The following is a 26,611-nucleotide window of genomic DNA, read 5'->3' on the forward strand; positions in this document are numbered from 1 at the left end:
AAAAAGGCATATAGAAGGAACACATGTCCAACAAATGTCTGGAAAGCTTGAGAGATTAGGCTGCCAATTTTACAAACAAACAAAGGAATGCAGTCAGTCAAAAACACTAGTTTATTGCTTGATTGAACACAAGCAAGGCATAAAAATGAATGGCCAATAATCAGAGAGACCATTTGTTCCTGGCACGATGAGATGAGATTAGACAGTAAGTATCTGAAAAGAAAACCATACGCAGACCAAGCATGAGTTATATTTGAGCATTTTCATTGATATCTTGTAGCTTCAAGTAACCTCTGGAATATATACTACAAATAAGAAAATCAAGCACAGCTAAAATATATATCCCACTTCACAAGTGATTTCACGTGATTTCAAATTCCTTCCAGGTGTTTCTTTTCTCCAGCTTTGGTGATATTTAAATGAAATGTTGCAGAAAGCATTGAAGTGTTGGGTGTTCTTTGTTTACACAATGGCAGGGATCTGTAATTACAGATCATTGGCATAGGGTAAATGCTTAAGTGCCAAATCACACAGTGCTTGGTGGGGTCACTGCTGTCAGCATAAAGCAGCCCTTTCCACTAGGTGGCAGGAGTAGTCAGAAGATTATGACGCTTTCACAACGTTGTCCTCATCACTCTTCCCACTAAGATCCAGAGAAAAAGAGAGAAACACATGGAAAGTTTTTGCAAACACATCCAGGGTTGGAGGGTTTTTCTGTCTACATGGCACAAACAAAAGAGCAGCTTCAGATGTAGTTTGAGGAGCTTCTCTCATCCATGTGCCTGCTGCCTTGACCCTGCAGATGAGAGGGGGCCACCAGCTCCTCTGCTTTGCCTCAGTCTTCCTCTTCAAACTCTGAGCAACACTTGCAGCTTTCCCCTTGGATTACTGCATCTGAAAACATCAATGGAGGATTAACAGAAGAATCTGCAAAAAGGATTAATCCTTTCTCCTTTTTTTGTCTGATTGTTATGAAATTTTCTCTAAGTGGAATGATGTCTCAGCACTGGAGCAGGAGGCTCTGGTTCCCAGTTGTGTTTGGTGCCACGCTGGTTCTGCTCACTGCTGTGGATGCTGGACCAAGCCAGGGCAGGAGGCAGCCTCAGCAGTCCTCATGCTTTGGAGGTTTTGATCTCTACTTCGTCCTGGACATGTAAGTTAGCCAACACTTCACCTGACACTCTTGCAGGGGGAGTAAATGGTTTCTGTTTACACGTGTTGACTGATTCAGCTCAAAACGACAAGAATGGTAAATGATGTAACATAAATTTATCCCCAATGACAGGGCATGCAATTCTTACTGCCAGCTACCCACAGCTCATATTTTCTCAAAGTGTGTTACCTAGTTATACTCTCCATTGGCAACAGAGTGCACAGCACATTAGCCTTTAATATTAATGATTTGTGATGTTTAACCAGTTGTGCTTCTAAGTCTAACATGTCCGTTTCACTGCAGTAAATTTCCAAATGCTCGTTAACCACCAGGGAGCTAGGATAACTAGCTTGTTTGGTTCTGACATGCAGACATCTGTGTTTGTCTAACTTGGACTTGACTCATCGTTTTGTGTGTGTGTGTGTGTGTGTGTGTGTGTGTGTGTGTGTGTGTGTGTGTGTGTGTGCATGTGTGTGTGTGTGTGTGTGTGTGTGTGTGTGTGTTTTGGTATTTTTCATCATGTAAAGTCCATTTTACGAACAAATAATTCACTGAGGACCCACTGCTACGTACGGGGTCCAATCCCCAGAGTCCACAAGAAGAAATGCTGTTGTAGGGTTAAGGGTTAGGTTCAGGACGAAGGTGTGAATTGAGTTTTGGTTAGGTTTCAGGGTAGGCATGATGCACTGACAATGGTTGCATTTCCTGTAAGGGTCAGGGTGAGGTTATGGACATAAATGGAAAACTAATGGAAGTCAATGTAAAGTTCTTGAATGCATGTGTGTTTCAGAAATTTCAGTTTGTGCTCAAATGTAGGTCGCAACCTTTTCAGCAGCATTTACCATCCCCAAAGACATAGTAAACTGTCGAGGTGGGGGGAGTTGTGTTGGATGAGCCATGCTAAATACAGCTTTTTCTCATTTGTCTACAGTTTGCCTACTGCCTTAACGCTTTTCACATGTTGTGATTTTACATTCACAAATCTCAAGGTATTTTATTGCAATTTTATGCTATAGACCCACACCGAATAGTACTTAATTCTAAGGCTGACGGGAAATGAGGCATGGCTTTTGGAGGTTTTAAAAGTAAATTCCAAAATCTGGCTGTGTTCATTCATGCATTGATGATTTTTCAAATGTTTTACAAGTAAAACTCAAAACCGTGAAGAATTCATGCAAGAACTGAGTCAACCCCCTGAGTCTTTATTTCTTTTTGTTGAGTATTCCGTGTCTTTTGAAGTGTGTTCTTGCTAACTTTGCAGCTTTAGAGACTTTTAAATTTGGGCCTGTTTTCTTTGTAATGTGACACAAGCGCAGTCAGACGGAATGTCTTTGGACATTGATTTTCAAGGAATGCCCCAGATCCTCAGCTGGATTTAGGTCTGGACTTTGACTGGGCCATTTTAACTCATGTAAATTTTTCGATCTCAGTCGTTTCGATGTACATCTGGTGGGCTTCGCAGCGGCACAGTTGATAGCACCGGAGGAAGGTCCTGAGTTCAAATCTTGGCAGGAGGTCTTTCTGTATCGAGTTTGAATGTTCTCCATGTTTATGCATGGGTTCTCTCCAGCTTCCTCCTTCCTGTGTGTCTCTTTGTTGTTGATTTAACAAAAATTGTTGGCTTACACCAACAATTTTGTTGGGCTTTAATTCTCTAAAAACACTCCTCCTCTTCCCGTATTTCAACATATTGTTTCTCCAGATTAACCTTTCTCTGATGTCCTTCATCTGCCCCCAATGTCTTCTTTGTCCTGGACTCTCCTTCTTACTCTCTGTCAGCTCTGCCTTTCTCCATTTCATCCAGATGTTGAGCCTCTTGGCACAGCTGCTCGAGCTGGGACTTGTGTCATGGTAACGCTGGAAAAATATGTATTAGGAAAACTCAAGGCCTTATGAAAACACGGTTTAAATGAAAGGTCGTTTGATAAGAATCAAACGCAAATGCCATAGGAACCTTCCCGAATGGTACTTTTCTTCCAGCACAGCAGGAAACAGCAGCCTTCGCCATGATCACAGTGCAAGGGAATGAAACCCTCAAGTTACAATATGACAGTGGAAAGGTCAGATGTGAGATTATTTAATCGAGGAGAAAACAGCTGCCATCAGTTAATGTCCTGTCTGACAGAGAAGTGATTACACAGCTGGGTTCATGAAAGTTTCTGAAATCAAAGAATGATTACAGTGACTAGAAAATGTTTCAGTTGCTTTTAGAGGACTTGATACGTAAGTAAGTATGGCATCATTGCTTCATCTTGAGGTTAAGTAGCTCAGAGCAATTTAATGGATTCAGCTGCTTTTTCTGTATTTTACTAAACACCGCAAAGAGAAATACAAGTAAAAGAAGATTTCAACAAAACATGATGGGTAATTAAAGTCCAACAAAATGAACAGAAAATGAAAAGGGAAATCAGAATGCCTGACAAAAACATAGTTGCATCATTCATTGGGAAATGGACGATGCAACTATCATCTATAGGATGATAGTTGCATCATCCAATGAGATGCTCTTCTTCAACTTTGACAAGGAAACTGAACAGAGCTAATGGCAAGATGGATGGATGAAAACAGTGTAATTATGCTAGAAAACCCATTAGACTCCACTAAAACTTGATACGGAGCATCTCTTTCCAGCAAGTCAGTAAATATACATACAGCCGGAGCTACACTTGAATTTTTTAGAGCGAGAAATATTTATGCATTCAAATGTCTCGATTGAGGTCCGGTAATTTAAACTGGGAATCATTGGCATGAGTTAAAAGAGCTGATCACTTTCCATTCAGTCTTGAGCTTCAGCTACGTTGAAAAGAAGAATGAACAACTTTTGGTTCTGAAGATGAAAATAGCTGATAAAGACATAAGATAAACACTTGTAGCTGTATTTGTAGTGAAGATTTGTTCTTCAAAGTGTTCATTCAGGGACATGGATCACTCTTTTTAAAATGTTTTTGTTTAATCTAAAAAGCATGCATACCTTTTCTCCCTCTTCAGAATTATGCAAAAACTTTGCAATGATAAAAAAAAAAAGTAAAATCCCAATAAAAACAGACAACATAAGGAAATACATCATTTTCAAAGGCACTGCACACTATCCTCTCTCACTGTTTAACTCCTTAGACGCTCAGACAGAGGCTGAAGCATATTCTGCTCACGTCAAGCTGTCTGCTCTCTTCTCAGATCCGGAAGTGTGCAGAATCACTGGAATGAAATCTACAGTTTTGTCGAACACCTGGCTCATAAATTCATAAGGTAATAGCCCAGAGTCAGTGAGAAAGTGGCTGTTAAGACCTAATTACTGATCCTGTATTTTTCTGCTCTTCTCACCTCAGCCCACAGTTGCGGATGTCCTTCATTGTGTTCTCCAACGAGGGACGGATCTTGATGAGGCTGACAGAAGACAGGTGGGAGCAGACGTCCCGAACTTGCTGATAATCCTTTGCTTCTCTGCCAAACAGCTTAAAGGAAAGAGTAAAGCTGCAGATTTGGACAGATGTGATAGTTACGACACACGTTTTTTTTATGACCGAGCAGAGAATCCAGACAGATACCTTCTCTTGCTGTAACAGTTTTGTCAGTCGGGACGAGTATTTTATCATTTGATTCTGACATATTGTGAACAGTTCATGAGTTTATATTTCCTGAGCATCCAGACCATCTTCCCGCAGGTTTAATGCTTCCGTCATAAATAACGTTGGTAGACAAACACGCTGCTGTCAGTCTGAGTGACTGTCAGAAGTCGCTACATAGAGAAACACAAAATGGAGACTATCTGTAAAGTGGAAGAAGACTTATCCAAGTGTTTTTAAATGCCTTTACAAAGAAAAATGTGAAAAGTGTGCTCTACGTATGCTACTATATAAAATTAGTAATTCATAGCGTATCTCTGGAGGATTTACAGAGATCTATATATCAAATGGAAGAATCTGGACGGCTACTCATTGTGAACTATTTGGTCTTTATGGAGGAGTAGCAAGAAGAAATCTGCTGGTGAAAGAAAGTCATAAGAAGTCCTGCTTTCAGTTTTCTAGGAACCATGTATGGGATACAGAGAAACATTTAAGAAAGCATCATGAACAATGTAACTCCTGCATGCTGCATTTTTATCTAGTCACTGTTTTTTGTCCAGTTTTCTTGTTTGACAGGGTCTGGTTTTGTTAATACTAATATCCGTCTGTTGATTATTGTCTTGTTTATTTTTTCTCCTCTTAATCTTTGCTTCTTTTGCTCTCTTTCCTTCACTCTTTATTTCTTGCCCCATCCATCTGCTTAGGACAATAGATGGAAATTACACCAATGACTAAATTCTGCAAAATTTAGTATTTTGCAGAATTATTAAATTCTGCAAAATACTATTTTTTTGCAAAATCTAGCCATTAACATGTTTGTTAATGCTATAGTGTCCCATTTTCAATAAATAAAATAAAATGAAATAAAAAAAAAATCATGCAATAAATGCTATGCTTCCGTCCCCTCCATTAACATCATGCTTTTGTGATGCCTTTCTTTCAGCAGGGACATAAAGCTGGTCAGAGTTGATGGAAAGATGAATGCAGCTAATTAAAGCACAGTCTTGGAAGAAAATCTGTTGGATGCTGTAAAAGACTTGAGACTTGGGATGAGGCTCAGTTTCCAACAGGATAGCAAACGTAAACATTCAACGCTACTTACACTGGAACGGTTTAGGTCAAAGCACAGGAATCTGTTAGAATGGTCTAGTCCAAGTCCATATTTAATTCAAAATTTCACTAACTCTTTTCATCCAATCTTACTGGACTCAAACTATTTGTAAAGACAGGTAGGCACCTCGTATCAGTTCGTCGATGTTCTTTCACCGCACATTTGGTTCAGATTTTTACATTTCAGTCTAAATGTGACAAAATGTGTCAAAAGTTTGACCTTTACTGCTGGTTTTGCAAAGCTTCATATGTACTGATCGGATTTTACACATCTGCTACGCATTGCTTGTATTTTCTCAAAGGACTGCTGTTATGGAAACTGCTATTCTGTGACCAAACTTAAGTGTGTCTGGTTTCGTTGGGGGGGATAAATCAACAAATGATTCTGACAGAATAAATATTTTTGATCAGATAGCATTATCTATTCCTCTGGCTTTCTGCACAGGGAACGTATCCGTAAAGGCCTGGAGGAGCTCCAGGCAGTTCTTCCAGGAGGAGACACTTATATGCATGAGGGCATCCAGCGGGTGAGTGAACAGCATCCAGCTCAGAGTTAGCGCAGGCCTCATCGCTACGCCGGCTCCAGAAACAGGAACAATGCAGTCCAGAGCTCCCGCATGGTTCCTGTGTCAGAGCAGGAAGGGGCTTAACTTTACTTTTCACTGTTTCATGCAGGATTTTCTTTTATTTTCACAGGCCAGTGAGCAGATTTACCATGGAAACACAGAAGGTGGGTTTTATCTGTAGCTAACAGAAGCATGGCTCGGCTCCAAGGGTCTTTCAGCTGCACGGGGAAGGATGTTTTGCTGTCAGATTTTATGTTTTTTACAAAGCTTAAACGTTGGAAAATATTTTGCCTCTACTGTGCAAATTATTTTGATTTGTCTTTTAAAATGTCCCATGTGGAAACTAAGTACTGGCTGAAGTGATGGTAAATAGTTTTAACTCTCTTTCTTGAATTATACTTCAGGAAAACGTAAAGTTTTGGCCACAGCTGTAATTAGTTGCCGACAATTTATAATTCAGTCTGTACAGGTAGGCCTAAAATCTTTTCCGTTTTTATGAAAGACAAAACTTACTACACTGTGAGGGATTCACAGAGCATTTTTTAAAATCATTTTTGTGCATTGATGTTTGTAGCAGGGACATTAGGGAAACCGTATTTAAACTCTGTGTGTGTCTCAACAGTTTTGACAATAAAGTGGAACTGAATTAGACTTTCTAAAATAGGAAATATGTGCATATGTCCTAGTACACATGCACCCAATACATGATTAAATGTCCCATACATTGTGCTGTATCATACAGTTTTGTAGTAATTCTCAAATGTCAGTTTCCGTGTGAGTTTTCTGTCACTCTTGGAACAACCAGCTGTGTCCATATTTCAGCAACTCAGGTGTTGATTTAAGACCAAGGTAAAGAATAATTTGGTAGTCCTCCTACGTTATTTCATCCTCCATGTGCTCATCTGGCAGTGAAACTCTCCCTTTGCATGATGCTGCCACCACCGTGCTTCATATGTAATTTTGAAGACGTTTGTTAGAGTTGGTTCTTCCTCAGTCGTGGGTGATGATAAGATTCTGCATGGACCGAAACGTCATTGTCGTTCCAGCGTCTTCTAGGTTATGATCAACCTGAGGGATGGATGTCTTTGGGTTGTTTTGAAGCTTTCTATCCAACTGACCTGCATTTGCCGTCCTATGAATATTCAGAATAACATGAGCCATGACAATAAGACATATTCTTTATCGCTTCTGTGCGCAGGTTACCGCACCGCCAGCGTCATCATAGCTCTGACTGATGGAGAGCTGCTTGAGGACTTTTTCTTCTACGCAGAGAGGGAGGTGAGGCAGTGAAAACAGAGAGAATATGACAAACTTTAGCATGCTACCGACACGCTGAATGATCCAGATGAAAGGCTGCCACGACATGCATCATCTTTTTATCTCCCTGCTCTCTGGGATCTAATGATTTATCTGCTCCTTAGACCTTGCAGGCACTCTGCGTGCAGCAGTCCCTCCGTTATTTTCTTTTATTGCTTCAGATACATGTTGACTAGCCAGGCTGATCTGAGATTCCCCCTAGCTGGAAATGAGCTTCTTGGAAATTACGGGGGGGAGAGGGGGTCTTAATGTCATTAACTGTCAACTGCAAACTCCAGGGTAATAATTTCCTGTAAAATGAACAATCAGACCTACATATTCTGCTTGGCAGACAGATAATAACAGCAGAGCATTGATGTTTTAAGGCCTCTGAGTGTTGTTATGCAGTAAAACGGTATTGCTCAGCTACTTGTAATGTCATGTTAGAGGCAAAAGTCATTTTTAGAGACACGTTGTGGATGATGCTGTGAAAGGCTGAGGTGTAATTGAAGCCAGGCGTCGAGCTTCTTCCTGTTTTCCACTGTGACCCTGTGTGCATACCTGACAGGCAAACCGCTCCAGAAGTCTGGGTGCCACAGTTTACTGCGTTGGAGTCAAGGACTTCAATGAGACACAGGTGTGTGGTTTTGAAGTTTGTTTGTTTTTGCCTCATGACATCAAAGCGTCTCCTTATGTGAGTTGCAACTTCCAACGTCAGCAAAACACAAAAGTGTAAGCTTTGGAAATCCAACTTAAGCGATTTTATTTCTGCAAAGAATAAGTAATTGAGCGTTCGGGATTTGATGCTTGTTAGCTCGATTAATGTGTCGTGTCAAGCCAATAAGTCTTTCTTTTTAATAAACAAATGTTGTATATTTTTCAGTTTCTTCCAGCAAGCTACTTTTGTATTTTTATTAACACTGGCATCCCAAGTTTCCTCCCACCCCCTATTTTGTCCCATTATAATAACAAGCATCAATTTATTTTATTGGTATTTTGTGTAATAGATCTACACAAAGTAGCTCATAACTGTGAGGTCAGAGGTAAACAATGCATGACGCATATAAATCTGAAAAGTGTGGCATGCATTTATATTCACCTCCTCTCAGTCAATAGTTTGTTCTGTTGCAGGGACTACAGGATCATGTTTTTTGCGGCGTGTCTCTTTCAGCTTTGCATATTTAGGGAATGATATTTTTGGTCTAACTTCTTTGGAAAATGACTTATGCTCAGATTAGCTGCTGCTAACGGAAAATTTTTAATCTTTAGTCAATTTTCAGTAGGCTCAAAGAATGAGCTTTGACTGGGCCATTCTAATCCATGAATGCACCTTGATCTTAATCATTTCATCCACCAGAATGATTAGCCTTTTGCAGCCTCTGATAGGTTTCCTCCACGACTACAATGACTGTAGATCCATTCAATAATGTTAATAAAAACATGAATCCATTTTGCACATAATGAATTATTTGTGTGTTAGTCTTTGACTAACACAAAGAGACTGTGTTAGTCTTTATGATTAACACAGTCTCTTCGTGTTAGTCACAAAGAGACTAACACCTCTTTGTGTTAAGTCTGTCACAAAATCCCAATGAAAAATATTCATGGGGTCTGAATACTTTCACTGTCAGCACATGAGGCAACTAAATTCTGACAGAGCAAAATCTTCGGTTGAGTAAGCAAATGTGCCAAAGCTGCAACCAGACCATCTCCCCCCTGTCATTTGGAGCTGTAATGATTTGTTTCATTCTAGTTGGCGAAGATTGCTGACAGCAAAGACCACGTCTTTCCTGTAAATGGTGGATTTGAGGCTTTGCAAGGAGTCATAGACTCGGTAAGCTTCTCTCTGTTGCCACACTCACATTCACACAAAAAGCAGATTTTAATACCAAGAAAACAAAAAATGATTTTACTTAATTGGTCTTCTCGCATTAGCCTCGTATTTAGTTCCCCATTATTTCTCGAAACTATCAGAACACGCATAACAAAGTGGAAAAGTTTTTTTTCTTTTCTTTTGAGAAGCAGTAAAGGTCTGACAGCTGCAGACATCTGGATCAAATTAAGAGCAAACTGAAAGCTGCAGCTTCTTACCCGTGTGTGTGTGTGTGTGTGTGTGTGTGTGCCACTGGGTTATGAATCAACCCTCCTCCTCTTTAGGGGTCACAGTGTACATGTTTCTAGATAAATGTGGGTCAGTCCTTTACAGCTCAGCAGTAACCACACATGAACCTCAAAATGCCCCGTAGCTCAAACTGGTTTACAGTGTGAGAAAAACAAACTCTAGTATTGCTGAAAGACACAAATTGCGCTTGTTTTCTGTTATTCTCCTCAGATTCTGAAGAAGTCCTGCATCGAGATTCTGGCAGCAGAGCCTTCCAGCATATGTGCAGGAGGTAGGACGGGAACGACGAGGCTTTTGCTTAACTTCCTCCGTCTGTTTAATAACTCCCCGTTGAAGAGTGCTTTCTTACCCCGTAGCTTGACAAAGCCTGACTTTTTTTCCTGACACTTAAATAAAAACAAGGTGTAATGTAGCACACTGTAAAGTTTAGCTTTACATTTGTTTTGTTTTGTTTTTTTGAAGGTGACAAAATACAAATCTCACAATAAATTATTCTCACTGCAACGAGTAAGAAAATAAAGAATGTTTCAAATGTCATGCATTAATAAATAAAAAGCAAATTAAGCTGAATTATATTCTGTTAACTTGACAGCCACATACTATCATTAACACACTTATTATTTTTGACAACTTTTCCTTTTTGGCTGTGTTCAGAAGAGAAGCTGATTATGTTTATCTCCATATCTAAAATTGAGAAATATGTAAAAAAAAAAAATCAAATCAAATAAAGTCTCCACCTCAAATGTGAGTTCATGAGGCTTATGAGATGAGAAGGGAAGGTTTGTAGCCCTAACAACCCAGGCTGCTACCCAACAATGTGAAAACTCTCTTTGGCAACTCCAGTCTTCTTGTATTTCCCCACAGTTATGCAAACAGCCTCTAGTGACAAAAATTGAAAACCAAAAACTACAGCCTATTGTATTGAGGTCCACTGGTGTCAACGGCGGTTTTGTTTTATTAGGGTGCTCTGCAGTGGTAGTGGTCTACAGTAATGGAGCTGTCAGGATGTTATTTAAAATTTAAAATCTATCTATGTCACTCAAACTCAAGACGTCCACCTGCACTTTTTTTTTTTACCACAGCATATTGCTTGTTCTAAAATGTCCCTTCAAGCCATTTGCTACTCATGTGTAGGATGGAAGCAAATTTAAAATGCTGTCATACAAGTTACCATTTATTAGGTTACAACACTGACAAAAAGATGTTTTACTGCAGGTGATCATTGTAGGTGAACATGTAGGAGGAACATGGAAGTTGTTTATTTAACTGAGTTAATTTAATATATCAGCTCATAGATGTCAGTATGCATACTGACAGAGGACACGCAAGGTGTAAAAGCCACGATAAAACGTCAACATTTTTGACAACCTGAGAAACTTTGTGCTCACAAACAACGGCTGCGGTTGCCTTACTGGTCCGACTGATGACAGCACTGAGGCTATCTGCTCACAGTGGCGTGCAATGTGCTTTGTTCTCGTCGCTCAGCTTTTGAGTTGTTCTGAATTTTAGGGAGAAAAGTGTTTCCAGTGGGGAAACTGTATTTGGTGGGCAACAATTCCTACTCTTTTATCGACTTTTCCCGGCCTTTGTTTCACAAGCGATTTTTGGGCAAAGAATGATTCTTTTCAATCATTCTTTTCTATGGCACCAATAAGTGGCTACACAGCCACTCGATATACTTGATACCTGTTTGATTTTTTTCTTTAAATCAAGAAAACTATTTGTTTTCTCTTTAAATCAGTTAGTTGTGCTCCAATGTTACATGGATTCATACTGGGTAATGGTCAATTTGTTACAGAAATAGGCTTTAAAACAACCTATTTGTTTGGACAAAAGAGTAGAAACTCAACTGTGCTCTATTAAAATGTCATACTTTTAAGACTTGTAGATTTTTGGATGCCAAAATATGATTGCATTTGTCCATTATCGATGCTGTTGAATTGACGTACTGCACGTTTCTGTCTTACGACCTCCAACCAGAGTCATTCCAGGTTGTGGTAACAGGAAATGGGTTCCTCCATGCCAGAAACGTCGACAAAGTTCTGTGCAGCTTCCGGATCAACGACACTGTGACCAAGAGTAAGTCAACCATCAGCAAACAAAATGTTTCTTACACACGCCACACTCTCTGAGTGACCCAGAGCTGCAGAGCCGGTAACTCGGTTGTTTTACAGTGAAATCAGCTGGAACAACAAGCGTGGAGAGTCATCTGAACAGCTGGAATCGTTCCCGATCAAACAAGCGGCTTTACTGTTGTTACTGGCATTATTGCCGTTTTAAGGCGACATTTTGGGCTGTTTTAAAGGCTGATGAAAGGGGGAGAGCAGGAGATAAAAGAAAGGCTGCACCGCACACAGGGCAAACAGAGATAAAAGGTCTGTATGGATCCAAACAGATCCCCCTCTGGTCTTTACAAGCAGCCCTCCTGCTACGCCTGCTGCATTAGACGCAAAGAAAACTGTTTACCATCAAACGTGTCTGCGTTTCCAGTTAAACTTACAAAGGATTGTAAACTTTTTAACCTGATCCTAGGAAATTATTTTGCGATCTTTATGGTTGCTTTGCACAGGTTATGTTTTCTCGTTGATTGGTCAGTATTTTTCATTTTCTCTTTTCTATGTTTGGTGACTGATTATATTATTGCAAGCTTTCTGCAGAGGAGCCGTCTCCTCATGTCCGCCCAGCTATCTTTCCTCAGGGCAATTTGCTTCTTGAGAATGTTTGCACACAATCTCTCTGTGGAACTTATTTCCCCTAAGAGATAAACTTTAAGGGAAGATAATTGGGTCGTGGTTGAGTCTCCCAGAGATAAAAGCCTTTTTCCTTAGCTGATGCGTTAAGTCCTTCACCTTCCCTCATACGAGGCGGATTTCGTCAAAGTGGTACAAAAGGAAAGCAGCGCTGTGCCACGACATGTGTTAAACAGATGAATTGATGTTTGAGTTTGTGTCTCCAGGAAAAAAGTAGCAGCAAAAACAGTCAGGGCCGCAGGGAGCTGGCAGGTCTTGTCCTGAGCTGCTCTCTGACAGATGTTTCAGTGGAGCAGCGGGTGATTACTGCAAAACATGGAAACATTCTGGGATTCTTTCTTTCATTTTGAGTGCAAAATGAAGATATGTAAACATTTTTTTCCTCTGTTCCTTAAAAAGAAAAACTGATAATAATTTCCATGTTTATTTTTATTTTATTTTTTTTTGCAGTTGAATGAAGTATGAAACAAGTTTATCTTTGGCTCCAGGATGTTAACATTTAACACATTTATAACACGCTGTCCTTCCAGTTCTACAGTTGCTTGCAAAAGTGCTCATACCTTTTGGTTTCCCCCTTCTCCTCTTTCTCCTACTCAGATTGGAAAAAGCGCATCTGTTCATGCCAATTTCCAAATCTTGCCACAGATTCTCAATAGCATTTAGGTCTTGACCATTCTGACACGTAGATATGATTAGATTCAAATAATCCAGTTATTGCTCTGGTTGCATGTTTCAGATTGTTTTCCTGCTGAAGGTGAACTGCCAACCCAGTCTAAAGTCTTTTGCAGACGTTAACATTAACATGATGCAGACAGTGCGATATGAAAATCACCCCATAATTTTCCTTTCACTTAAAAAATATGCACTACATTATCCTTTTACAGTTGTGATGTCAGACCAATATGGAGAAATGCATCATTTTGCAGGACAATAATTCAACCAAAGGTCAGATCTGTTTCCTGTTTCTGTCGAATCCACTTTTTGTTGCTAAAATCTTAGCAAGAGAATTTGATAAATGTTCAATTCGAAGCCAATTCTCCAGCTTTCCAAACATACAAGTTTCTCCTCAGAATCTGCTTGCTGACTGTGCTGCCAGCATCTTTCCAGTGTTTATATATTTGTCTTCTTCCAAAGTTTATCCCTTTTCTTCTAAACTCTGGGTACTTGTCTGCACCTCATAGCAAAACATGACCTCTCCCGGAGCAACCGGTCGAATAAAACATCGTGACGCAGACTGAGGGTGCTGAGCCAAAACTCTTGTCCTCAAAGGGTTTTCTGGAAAATGTGCAGACGACAGCAAATCACTTCCCATCAACTCTTGAACTGGGATTTTCTCCTATACGTTTTTTTTTTTTTTTTTGCTTTAGATGGATCCTTTGAGTCCATGAACATGCTTGGCCTCGTTTGTCGTGACGTGGAGTCATTTCTGGCAGAAACCGGCCACCTCCACCCTTGCTGCCCCTCCTCTGCATTGCTCTTTGTGTCTGTAGGAAAAACAAAACAGTTTCTTATGTTGATCCGGCCTGTTCCTGGGTTTGCTGTCCTCCTGTTAGGACAAGCATGAGCCTCAGGTGACAGCGCGTGTTAGAGAAACTTTTAGAACAATTATTTGAGCAACAGGTGGACTTTCAATGCCTCACAAGAGTAATCACATCCCTTAAACATGTTCAGCTTTTGTGAAACTTCATGCATCTCTTGGTGGTTGATGTTGGAGAGCAACATGAAGTAGTGCTTAGCTGTGGAGTGGAAATAAAAGGTAATTTCAGTCTTTTTAGAAATAAAAATCTCTGGATTTGTTCTCCTCCCCTTCACTCACATAATCCTAAATAAAGTTTTAGTGAAGCAAATTGTGGATGTGTCATGCTGACTTCTGAAATTTCAACAATAATTCACAAGATTCATGTTAGGAGAGTTTGGTGGCCAGTCGGGCGCAGTAGCACCGAATCGGCTTTTGGTGCCTTTGGCAGAGTGGGTAGGTGCCGAGTCCTGCTGGAAAATAAAATCCACATCTCTGCAAAGCTTGCCAACAGAAGTAAGCACAAAGTGCTCTGGAGTTTCCTGGTGGATTTCTGTGTTGACTGTGGACTTCAGAAAACACAGTGGGCCAACACCAGCAGATGACATGGAGCTCGAAATCATCACTAACTGAGGAAACGTCACTGGACTCCACTCTCCCCTCAGACTCTGAGAGCTTCATTTTCAAACGAAATTCAAACTTTGCTTTCGTCTGAGAGGAGAAATGTGGACCTCTGAGCAACAGTTCATTTCTTTCTCTGTTCTTGAAAGGAATTTGTTTGACAATCCTCCCAGTCCTGCAGCTATCTCTACTGCTGGTGCATATTTTCCTGCCACTTGTTTTTTTAATTTAAGAACCTTTCTGTATATATTCTGTGAAAAAAAAAAAAAAAAAATATGTATATGTATATATATATATATATATTCCAATTGTCTGAGATGCTGAATTTGGGGTTTTTATTAGCTGTAAGCCACAGTAATCAAAATTACAAGAAATAAAGGCTTCACTCAGAGTAATGAATCTACATAATACATGAGTTTCACTTCACTCCAAACGTTGGACTTTTCCACAATGTTGAACTTGTTTTCAGATGCACCCGTAATATATTTTTCTCTGCTCTTGACTAACTTTACCACAGTTAGTCAAGAGATTAACCAACCATGTTTGCTTCTGTCAACACAATCATCTAGTTTGCGATCTGGGCTGTTGAAGGCTTCAGCAATTTTTCATAATCTTCTTCTTTTTTCATGTTTTTTTTCCAGTGATGAAGCCTCTGACTGTTGAGGACACATATCTCCTCTGCCCCGCCCCAGTCCTTCAGGAGGAGGGGATGTAAGTCCTTGAGCTCATTTAAACAAATGAAGGGCTTCATAAGAAACCTGCTTGTTGCTTTTCTAAGGAAAAAGCAACGACTGTAATTGACAGCTGAGATGTTCCTTTTTTCTTTTCCTCTCCAAGGGCAGCGAATCTGGATGTCAGTATGAACGAGGGCCTCAGTTTCATCTCCAGTTCGGTCACCATCACCACTGTGAAATGTGTGAGTGTAGTTCTCTGAAGCAGCAGCAAAAGGGTAACATGGTGTTCTTTTAAAGAATAACTCAGAACAATGGGTTTAAATGAAATATAGGTCTAAAGAATCCAGTTGCAAATTAAACCAAGAACTACTTGTGCAGCCATAAAGTCTTGAAATCTGATCTCTGTGACAGATAAAACCAAAAGAGCTTCTTCAGTGCAGAGCAGTAAGCCAAAACCTTTGGCTGTGTTTTGGCACTCGGTGTTTTACGACGCCATGTTGACGATTATGTCTGCGTTACAGTCTGACGGGACCATCCTGGCCATAGCTCTGCTTATCCTCATGCTGCTCCTGGTGCTGGCTCTCCTCTGGTGGTTCTGGCCTCTCTGCTGCACTGTGGTGAGTTATCCATAAGGCTTCTGCGTGTCTTTCGTGCAGCTTTTTGCATTGCAGCAGGTTCCATTTTTTATATTTTACATGCGGTTGTAAAAGTGAAGATTTTCACATATTGTCATGGAGTAATCACAAGCTTTGATGCAGCTTATTGGAATTTTATGCGACAGTCCGTGAGAAACAAACGTGTTGTTGTGAAGTGAAAGGAAAAATGTTGACTTTCCAGAACCACCTTTTGCTGCGACAGCATCTTTTGGGGTATGTGGACGTCTAAAAGGGTGTAATTTTGGAAAAAAGCTCAAGTTTGATCAGAACATCAATTTTGAATTCTTAGCACAGACTCTAAACTGGACTAGCACATCTAAACCATTTCAAAGTGGTTCTGGCTGTGAGTGTCAAAATGTGTTGTTGTCTCTAACATATTGTTTGCATGCTGTCCAAAATTCAGCTATATCCAACTCAAGAAAAAAAATAGAATCAAGTTAATTGCAGGGTTTGTAATTAATGTAGTGTAATGTAGTGTCCACTTCAGTGGTCTGTGTGCATTTATAACATAAAAATCCACAAGAAGCACAAGAAAATGGCTTTTAGATAGCTGTCCACTGTAGTGACCGCTATGCATGAAAGGGTTAAATACATTTGTTACCAGCAGCTGAATGTCAGTCTCTCCTCAAAATTCCCTCCAGAGTTTCCAGTGCTGGAACCTGGAAAGCCGGGAATTGCCAGTGAGAGATGTGAGCTTTTTACGGCGTGGCTTTCACTCTGTGCAGTTTTCCTGTCCTTGTTCATTTAGCGAGTCTGATCAGCAAGAAAGTGTTTTGGACAAACGTTGCAAGGTTACCATGGGGAATCCCAGTCTGGTCCAAGACTTCAAGGGGCAGGGATAGAAACCCACAAAAAAAAAAAAAAAAAAAAAAAAAACTTAAGGTATTTAAAAATCTGAACAGTTGCGTTTATTACAGACCGCATAAAAACTGATCTTTACGAGGTAAAAAAAAATAGAGCTAATCAAATTGTTTGGATCAAATAATTAGGAAAGTCTTCAAGTAAAACTAGCAAGTAAATAATGCTTCAGATTTGTTTCATAAACAAAATTGGTGCACAATAACCGAATTTACAACCCGGTTACTCTTCGTTCTTCCTAATCAATGACCTCAGGCCAAAGGAATCTGGAGAGCAGGTTTTTAGGTCAGCACACTGAACTTGTAAATAGTGGAGACTGAAAAAAACCAACAACAAAAAAACAAAACAAAAACAGTTCCTTGTTGTTGTGTAACTATCTTGTTGCAAAGAGGACCCATTGCTGTGGGTTCTTTTGAAAAATCGTTTTGATTAATCTGTCGTTGACCTTTAGCTTGTGCTAACGTTTTGTTTCCTGTCCCACAGATTATCCACGAACCGCCACCGCCACCTGTGGAGGAAAGCTCGGTAGGGACGGCCAAACCTCCGCCTTTCGTCAGATTCTAAAAAAAAAAAAAAAAAAAAAAAAGAGAAAGGCTGCTTATGATTTACGAGTTCGCAAGCTGCCAGTGTTTAAGTTGTGTAATTGCCCTTTAACTGCTGACTTTGTCAGCTCAAACCTCAATGACCAGGACGCATCATTCATCCACGTTCTGGCTCACAACTCCCGTACCTCATTTTGATAATTCATTAAATGTTATGTGAGTTACTTAACGCCCTGATGGGAGAAGAGAAAAATTGCCTTGCGCTTTATTTGACAGTTTCTGTCTTTTAAATCACAGCTCCTGGGACTTTAGGCAAATAACATGCAAGTTTTGCAATTCATCTCGTCGCTTGACATGGATGTGAAGAAATTCATCGAATCTGATGACCCAACTCATGTCTTTCAGACAAAAATAAAAAATAAAAATCCCCTGTGAAACACCGATACTGGGGGTACACCGTGCTGCATTTAAATTCTCCAAAACGTTTTTTCCATCTCCGTGACCTTTTTTTGCCGCTTGGCGGATCATGAGTCAGACAAGCTGCAAAAAAAAAAGAGCAAAAACTTCAGAGGTTTTATTATTGGAGTCAGCTCAAGAGCCCCGAGTTTGAATGAAGAGGGCAGGAAAGAAAGAGAGTTAAAATCAAGATACAGACACAATATGAAAACTGTTAAATCTCATAAAACATTTTTTTTGTTTTAGGTTAGTAAGGACTTCTAAGGTCATTTCATTTCGCTAAATATAATAGTTTTGAGAGGGATTTTTTTTGTCTTTATTCATAAGAATCTTACCTTTTCATTTTTTTCTTATCTACTTTCTTCAAACACAGTCATTTTACCACTGACTCGCAGTTTGCTGGACCTTTGGTCTGTTCCGCCTGACCAAATTATAGCCTTTTAGCCTCATTATAGCTAATTTGGTGGCGTGCTTAGGGTCATTGTTCATTTGGACAAACCATTTTTGCCAAGAGCTTTAGTTCCCAACTGATGTTGAGATGTTGCTTTAGTTTTTTCCCCCTGATAATCCATTACTTCATGTTTCTCAGTTGTATAAATAAATGATGTGACAAGGAGAGACATTTCTCTTTGCCACAGACAAGAAAACATGCCAATAAAATAAGGCAACCATGTCTCCATTAAAAGCTAAAGTTATGCAGCTTCTCAGTAAGAGCAATAGCTAAAGGGCTTAAAAGCTGGAGCTGGAACAAGCTGAACTGAACACCATGCACAACGACAATGACGAGACAGAGGGAAAGATTGAACTACTATAAGACTTTATAAACATCTTTGTTCAGGCGCCAAGAAATGTGGAGGGAGGCGCTGAATGTCAATTAGCTTTATCGTTTGTCTGAATAAAGTGTTCCTTTTAAGACAACATAGAAAAATAATATTGTGCTAATCAATGTTTATCATCCGCTTCGTAGGACGACGAGGACTTTGAAACCCCAAAGAAAAAATGGCCAACCGTAGATGCCTCCTACTACGGAGGAAGAGGAGTGGGGGGGATCAAAAGGATGGAGGTAAAATGCATGCAAATCTGATGCTGATCAAAAATGAGGACCTCAGAGACAGGGGGGTTGTCAAACATAAAAGATGTTGAGTGACAGTGCAATGTCACTCAGTGCAATCACTGATTAAAGTTTGCCACCAGGTCCGCTGGGGAGAGAAAGGCTCCACGGAAGAAGGAGCGAAGCTGGAGAAAGCCAAGAATGCCAAAGTGAAGATGCCGGAGCAGGAGTACGAGCTGCCGGCCACTCGGGTTCTCAACAACGGCATGCAGAAACCTCCGCCGCCACACAAGTGGTACTCACCCATTAAGGTGACGCAGCAGCAAGTTTGCAGCAAATTCAACAAACCTTCCCATGAACTGTTGATGACTTAAAGCCGAATTACTCGGGGTTTCCAAACCTTGCTTGTCTGAAGTGAGATTACAGCTTTTCCAACATTTCTCCTACTCCGGCAGATAGCTCTCACTCAAAACAACCCCGAAGAGTTACAGATCTCAACTGCTCATTATAACCAAAGACGTATGATCTGTGAAGTACTTGCTAAACAAAATCTAGCGTTTGTCTCGGCAAACATCTAATTTACTAAAACATTCAGAACCGTTTCATAGCTCTGCAGGGACAAAGCGTCTTTCTCAGCTGCGAGCATGTGCTGAGGATAAACGTACAACATCTGCTGAAAGTCATTTCATGCTAGTCAGGATGAGGATAATCAGGTATTACCGTGCTGTCGCATTGAAAAAGCTTTGAGATGTTTGAAGGCAATAATGTCTGGTGACTGCTGGGATGCAGCGCTTTCCTTTAAGGCCAGCACGGGGTTAATGGAGTGAAGCGTTTCCAGTCAGCGGGGGGATTGCTAATAGAAGCCAGAGCGCTGTTGGACTTGACCTCTAGGGAGGAGGACTGCAAAGCCAGCAGTTTGGGAGGGAAAACAGCTGTGTTTTCTGCACACATCCCTGAAATATTTACAGTTTTTAAAAACTATGAGGAGACTCTTCGCACCAAATCCGTTTAAAAACATCTCAGAATTTGTTTTAAATTTCTACCGTAAAAGAAGACTTCATCTGTTGCGTGTAACATTACAGTTTCCTGTTAAAAGTAAAGTTTGATCTCTGATTCTCTGCAGAGCAAACTCGACGCCCTGTGGGTTCTGCTGAAAAAAGGCTACGACCGCGTGTCTGTGATGAGACCTCATCCAGGAGACAAGGTAAAATAAAAACAAAAAAAAAAAAACAACCTCAACGTGGCTCATACGTCTTGGTTCTTGGGCCTTTAACCAAAGACGATGAGAATTAGGAATGAGTATGTTGCATCTGAGAACATATATTTAAAAAGACAGACCAGCTGTCTGCAGTGAAGTGCGAACTAAAAAGCCTCATGGGAAAAATGCTTGGTGAGTTGAGATTCTGAGCACAACATTTGGCTGGAGAGTCCTGCAATGCAGGGCTGTCTGGTGAAGTCATTACAAAGAGGCCAGAGTAATTGCTGCAAGGCCAGCTGCAGTGGGACGGTAACAATGTGATGACATCAGAAGTTGGCAGCTGAGATGTGAAAAAAGAAAAAGAGAGTTTGAGGGAATTTTGTTTGCGATGGTCCTTTACCGCAAGAGTTTACGTAATGCTTCACATTGGGTACGTCAGACGACGAAGTCTGTGAAGAAGCTCAAAGCGGTCGCAGTCTGAGGCATCTTCAGATCCTTTCCTCTCATTTCCCGGTTGCACATTTTAACAGCAATCTGACATAATCCTTAGGTAAATTATCTTGACCTTTTTGCTTAATCTCCAAAGTATGATATTAAACGGTTTTGGCTATATTAAACAACAACCCATTGTACAGTCTGGACCTGATTTGGTCCTGTTGCTTTTATTGAGGGTGGCAGACAACTCTGTGGATGGTTCAGTTCACCAGAGAACATACAGCTGACTTTACCTTAAATGATATCCATGTGAGCACGACTGAGACGTGACGTCATGTTAAGTGGAAGAAACATTAGGAGCTGCGTTTCAAACTGGAGTTTTACCTACACTATGCCAAGCATATAGGGTGGAAATGTATATTAGCGAATCGAATGCCTGCATGAGACACCGACATCTGATGGCCGACCGATGGTGAGCGCTGACGCCGTGGCATAATTATGCCTGTATTTCATTTAACTGTTTACATCCGTCGCTGCCATGATTTTTACAAATTGTTGCGTGGACAAATTTATTCACGTGTGGCTTTAATTTCATGTCATTTCTTATTTAATGGAAACACTGCAATTGTGAAATTGTTGTTTTTTTTACATTAGCGGAATATAGACAAAGGTTTGTGCACATTTGTAGCAGAAACGCAGCTACAAAACAACATGTGACTTACATGTGTGTCGTCTCAACATTAATCCAGCAGATCCTTCCTTTTCGGCTCCAAACTAGCACTATGTTGTTATTCGGCATTTGTTTTCTTTCTCTCGTTTTATTAGTTTTGTCATTTCATTGTATTTGAAACCAAAATGAACAATTTCCTGATTCTCTGGGAGCAGTGTGTAGGATCGCAACACTCAAAAAACAGACTGCTGGTCGTTTAAAAGTTGTGAGCTTCACATGTTTCCCTTTCAAAATCTTTAGAGATTTTCCACTTATCTAAATCCAGAGTTTAGTTGCCTAAAGACGGAAGGCAACCATTATGATAAATGCTGCCATTTTTACAACTCATTTAACTTGCAACTATAAAACATGCAGTGAACGTATGCATCCCATTGTGGATACCTGGCTGCAATCCCATTGAATGTAGAATAAAAGCTAATTTTCTTTTCATATTTGATGAGTTTTAGTTTATCCTACTTGAAAGTACAGCTTTACATCAGTGAATGCCCAACGTGCTTTTTGAAATCAAAGTTTAGAGGACAATGTTTCTGGTTCTTCTCTATAGTTTACCAGTAACTTTGTAATTATATAAAACTAGGAAGACTTCCTTCTTATAAAAACTTTAAAGAACAGTTGAACCTAATTTCCTTAAGCAGTTAAAAACCGGGTTCTTATTGCAATTAGAAATTTCCTGTCAAGCCCTAAACTTTATGACTTAACCAAAATGAGTTCAGGAAGGTGGAAACCTGTTTCTTTTCCTGAAGATGGCCAAAGGAGAACTGAAGTCGGCGCTCTGCATGTATTCATTTCCAAGATTTTTGTATAATTTTTGTATAATTTTAGTGGGCGGCATATAAGTTATTATGTTGTCCTATTACAGTTAGGTTTAATTAAATATGCATGTATTGACGTGACCCTTTGAAAACACAAATGCAACTTGTAACATTCATTAAACAGAGTAATCAGAAAAATCTAGTTAGAATCATCACAATGAAACAAAATTTAAAACTATATCAAAAAAGGTCATTTTATTCATATGACCAAATTTGCATACAACTAAAATGATTAATTTGTTATGACAACATGAAACAAGGTGTTAGTAAGATTTTACTTTTGGACCTCATGAGTTTTTTTTTTGTTTTTTTTTCCACTCTGTGTGGCTCGGTGGGGTCGCATTGACCCCAAGCGCACTTTTGCAAAGTTTTATTTTGTGTGGTTTGGGGAACTGACAGTCTGATGGGACAACTCCGCCCTCCTGCATCTCGACAGTGACATTTGTGGGAGGGTTAAAAGTTAGCCATTCCTTTTAATGGCTAGTAGGGGGCAAAATCAAGACTTTATATGGAGCTATGCAAGATTGTTTTTTTTTTATGAAAGTGCATTTACTTATTCTAATAGAATATTTTCTGTCTTAAATTTTTAGGGCAGATGTATGAACTTCACCCGCATGAAATCACAGCCTCCTCACTACCCCAACTTTAACTGCCACCCCTCACCCATCTGCAGCCCCCCCAGCAGAAGTCCTCCTCCACCACAGGGCTCCCTGCCGCCGACTCCTGGCAGCCCTCAGTCATTTTCCTTTTCCCCGCTTCCATCACCGCCTTCAACTCCTCCTCCTGCCTCCCCCACTCCCTCGCCACCCTCCACGCCCCACCCTTACACGCCGCCTCCCAAACGAGCTCTTCCTCCAACCTCCATGTACATACCCGCTCCACCGGCGTCCCCGCCCACCCCTCCGCCCTGCGCGCCTCCGGCCGGCCCGCTGCCTCCTCCTCCACAGGGACCTCCCCCCGGGCGAGCCCCGCCACCCGCCCGTCCGCCGCCTCGTCCCGGCCTGTAGAGCCGTGGCGTCACACAGCAGAGACGCAAAACTGAAGGACAGCAGCGATCAGTTTGCAGAATGTTTCCTGTGCTTTGAAGCAAGGACATGAAAGTCTTCTGCCTTGTGGAGAGAGGCCAGGGACACTTCCATCCAGCTATTTGTCTACACTGACTTTTGTACGCATCTAGCAGAACAGTGCAATTACTCAGATGCTTGAATTACACTCTACAGTCCATACGAATGAGATCATGCAGACCGGGTCCAGAACATTTGTGCAGATGATGCTCAGAGGTGCCACAGAAAACCTCATAAGTTTGGATGAATCCTCAGGAGCCTCACGGACTAAAACGTCTGCACATTGTCGGCCCTCGACAAGAAGCTAACCTGTACTGGTCATGACATTAAAATGCATGCTTGTCAGTTGTAATATTTCTAATTAGAGATGAAACTCAGGCTTCAAATGTTTTTTTCTTTTTCTTTTTTCTTTTTGGTTTCCAGCAGATTTACAGGAATCTGAAACTCCTTGACATTTGTTTTATGTTTCAGCCACTGCATGCAAAGAAAGCTCCCGTGAGCATTGTGGTTTTACTTGTTTTTTTTTGTTTGTTTTTTTTTTATAAAATTTTCATTACATTTTTTAAAAATATTGTATATCTAAATAATTTTTTTAAAATAGAAAAACTAAAAGAAGAAACATACGATGGTTTGCGATTCATTTTACCTTTGTACCCAGTTGAAAGTAGCACAAGGACAAATACATGAACTACATTCTTGTACATTTACCACTAGGTTTCACTATCAAGGTTTGGAAGCTTAAGACAACAGCTGTTGTAATAAAAAGTGGAATATTTGCTTGATATAGAAATGCTTCAGCAGATCTGTTTATTTTTGTATGTTTTTTTTTTCTATTCAAAATATGCCACATATTGACAGTTTTGTCTTATCCCTTATTACCTTCAATCCATCCATCTATTCTCTCTGTATCCACTTACTGCTTATTGCAGGGTCATGGAAGGTCTGGTATTCTTATTTATGCCCTTTATTTTTGCCATATTTTATGATAAAACCAGAATGTGTGCAATCCCGATTAACTCTACGACTCTTCTATGTTCTTCCTTTCTTTCACCAGCAGCAGCAACATAGAGAGCTGATGCTGCCTCTAGGATCTCACAGTCGAGAAGGGACTGAGTGCAGAGAAGCACAGTAGACCTCAATTACTCCCTGTGAAAGCATATGCAGGGCATGGCTAACACATTCCAGATGTCAATATGTTGCATTAATGTCGCATGCTGGAATGAAGTGATCAACCCTGGAAAATATTAGACTCCATTTAATCCCCAGGAAATGTGGACAAACTGCAGGAAAAAAAAAAAAAAAAGCACTTGTCTTTTTGGGTTTTGGAGCTGGACTTTCTTCTGCTGATCTCCTCTATGCATCACTGCATTCATGTAGTAGCAATTCATACAAAACGAGCCCCAAACAGTTATTGAGAGCTGTGCAGCTATGCTGTGCAGTACTTAAATACAATTTGCTCTAGGCTGACATTCCGTGTTAAAAGTAATTTGTAATATTCAAATTTCCATGAGCTGTAGTTGCAATCATCAAAATGAAGAGAAATAAGCTCTAAGCTACATCACTGCTGTGTGTCTCGTCAATATAACGAGCTTCACTTTTGGAATTGAATTACTGTCAAAGGTCTGTTTTTCGCTGATGTGACTTACTGAGATGCAGCTGTAGCCTGAATAAGTTAAGGACGATATAAAACCAGCTGTGTCCATTTACTCGGTTAATTGCTGTGCCGCTTGTATCCTCTGGCTGGTGAAGAAGGGCCTGCACGCCGAGCTGCTTCACACAATGATATTTGTCCATGAAAAACTACCCTTTGTTGGAGAACTGAGACTATTTCTGCTCAGACTTATGGCTGACTTCTACAGCTGCTCTGCGGTCGCATGTGAAACCATTATAATGCTGTGCATGTGCAGTGAAATCTTCCTGAAAACTGCGCTCGTCGTCACCAACAGCGTGGCCTTTTACCTGAAAGTCATGCTGAAGCTGAACGCATTCCTCCGGCTGGCGCTGTCCGGGGAATTTTTACCCCCACGGTCCCTGGACCGAAGGGGGCCCCCGAGAGAGTCCGCCCGGCTTTCCTCCAACACCTTCAGGAACAACGGCGCCTGTCTGGTCCGTGGCGAAGAACGGAGAGCTGCGCAGTGGTTCAAGTCGGTCCACGCGGTGCTGCGTGTCCTACCTACAATCTGCCGCCGTTCACTGTGCGCTTCTGCGACCTTCGTCCACATGGTCCTGCCGGTCCCCTCAGCTGTGTGCAGATGCCTCTGGCCCTTCGTCTCCACCGTTACAGCTTCTTGGACTTTTTACAAGACCACTGGGGACGATATTTCAAATGCTTGGTAACTACAATCTGTGGTCCGTCTGATTGGGGTTCATGTACTTGAATTTTGAATTCATGTAGCTAAGAATGGGGGGGGGGAGATGTCAATTTTTAACACTTGTAAAATCTCTTAACTGCATTTTTAATGTTTAATTTTAATAAATTAGCTCATAAGCATCTTAAAGCCTCAAGCAAGATATTTCTGTAAAATCAAGCCTGCCCAGGTGTGACATGAAAGCTCAGTTCTTCGGTCTACTTTCATGTGTACTCCCATCCCTGCCCTCCTTCTCATTTTTTTTTTTTTAAACTCCTTTCTCTTCAGCTATGTCTTTTACTTGGGAGAAGCAGCTGAACATTTAAGCCATAAATGTACATTAAAAAAACTGCATGGATTTCAGGAAACTGCAGAAAACCTCTGGAAGTGGTTTCAGACTAGAGAACCAGGGCAGACTGATTTATTGATTTTGAGTCTAGTAAAAAAAAAATGATTTGATTAAATTGCATGGTTTTGCAGAACTGCTGCTTCAGGGGGGGGGGAAAAGCTTGCCAGACAGACAAACCTCTAATTAGTAATTTTCCATTCTTGACTATAAATCACTTTATTTTAGAAACTCGGTATGTTCTTCTCTGATAAGGTCATGAAGGTGTACATATGGTACTATATACACTGTTATTGTTGCAGAAACAAGGGCTTGAGTAGTTTCAGTTTGTAAAGGTTGCTGAGCCCAGGCGTATTTAGCGCCACCAGAGGGAGGATGTGAGGACAAATTTCAATCGCTTTGTAATCAGGAAAGTTATAGTATGAGGTCAGACTACCAAGTCAGGTGATACAAGGAGAATATGGCATTTATTCATTCTACGAGGGCAGATGCGCACAAAAACCAATAAGATGGAACACTATTGACTTATACCAGTTATATTTTCTAAACGTATGCTTCAGCTTTGCCATGAATACTAGCATCCATCATGGCTCGGGTCATTCAGTTTAATTCTATGTAGACGTTTATTCTGAGACATAAATGTCTCAGAATTTATGTCTATCAAAATTGGTTCATCCACATCGTGTTTATGAACACCAATTTATCAGCTTAAACCTTCTGTTTGTCAGTTTACATTGCATAAAA

At 40.5% G+C, this 26,611-nt stretch overlaps 1 protein-coding gene across 1 annotated transcript; it reads left to right on the forward strand.

Annotated features, from left to right (window-relative positions):
* The first annotated feature begins 94 nt into the window (after window positions 1–94).
* Window positions 95–25,671, forward strand: antxr1a (ANTXR cell adhesion molecule 1a). Its single transcript, XM_014982272.2, has 18 exons — window positions 95–1,153; window positions 4,328–4,399; window positions 4,480–4,551; window positions 6,272–6,353; window positions 6,523–6,556; window positions 7,591–7,670; window positions 8,257–8,325; window positions 9,442–9,522; window positions 10,021–10,081; window positions 11,791–11,889; window positions 15,339–15,408; window positions 15,535–15,613; window positions 15,893–15,988; window positions 17,369–17,410; window positions 18,851–18,946; window positions 19,078–19,245; window positions 20,058–20,138; window positions 22,700–25,671. Exons 1-18 carry the CDS (start codon window positions 972–974, stop codon window positions 23,114–23,116), a joined length of 1,881 nt encoding a protein of 626 aa, XP_014837758.2. The 5' UTR covers window positions 95–971; the 3' UTR covers window positions 23,117–25,671.
* The last annotated feature ends 940 nt before the right edge of the window (window positions 25,672–26,611 follow it).

This window comes from Poecilia mexicana, unplaced genomic scaffold, assembly GCF_051168715.1.
Source record: "Poecilia mexicana isolate PSO_F unplaced genomic scaffold, ASM5116871v1 scaffold_9, whole genome shotgun sequence".
NCBI classification, from domain to species: Eukaryota; Metazoa; Chordata; class Actinopteri; order Cyprinodontiformes; family Poeciliidae; genus Poecilia; species Poecilia mexicana.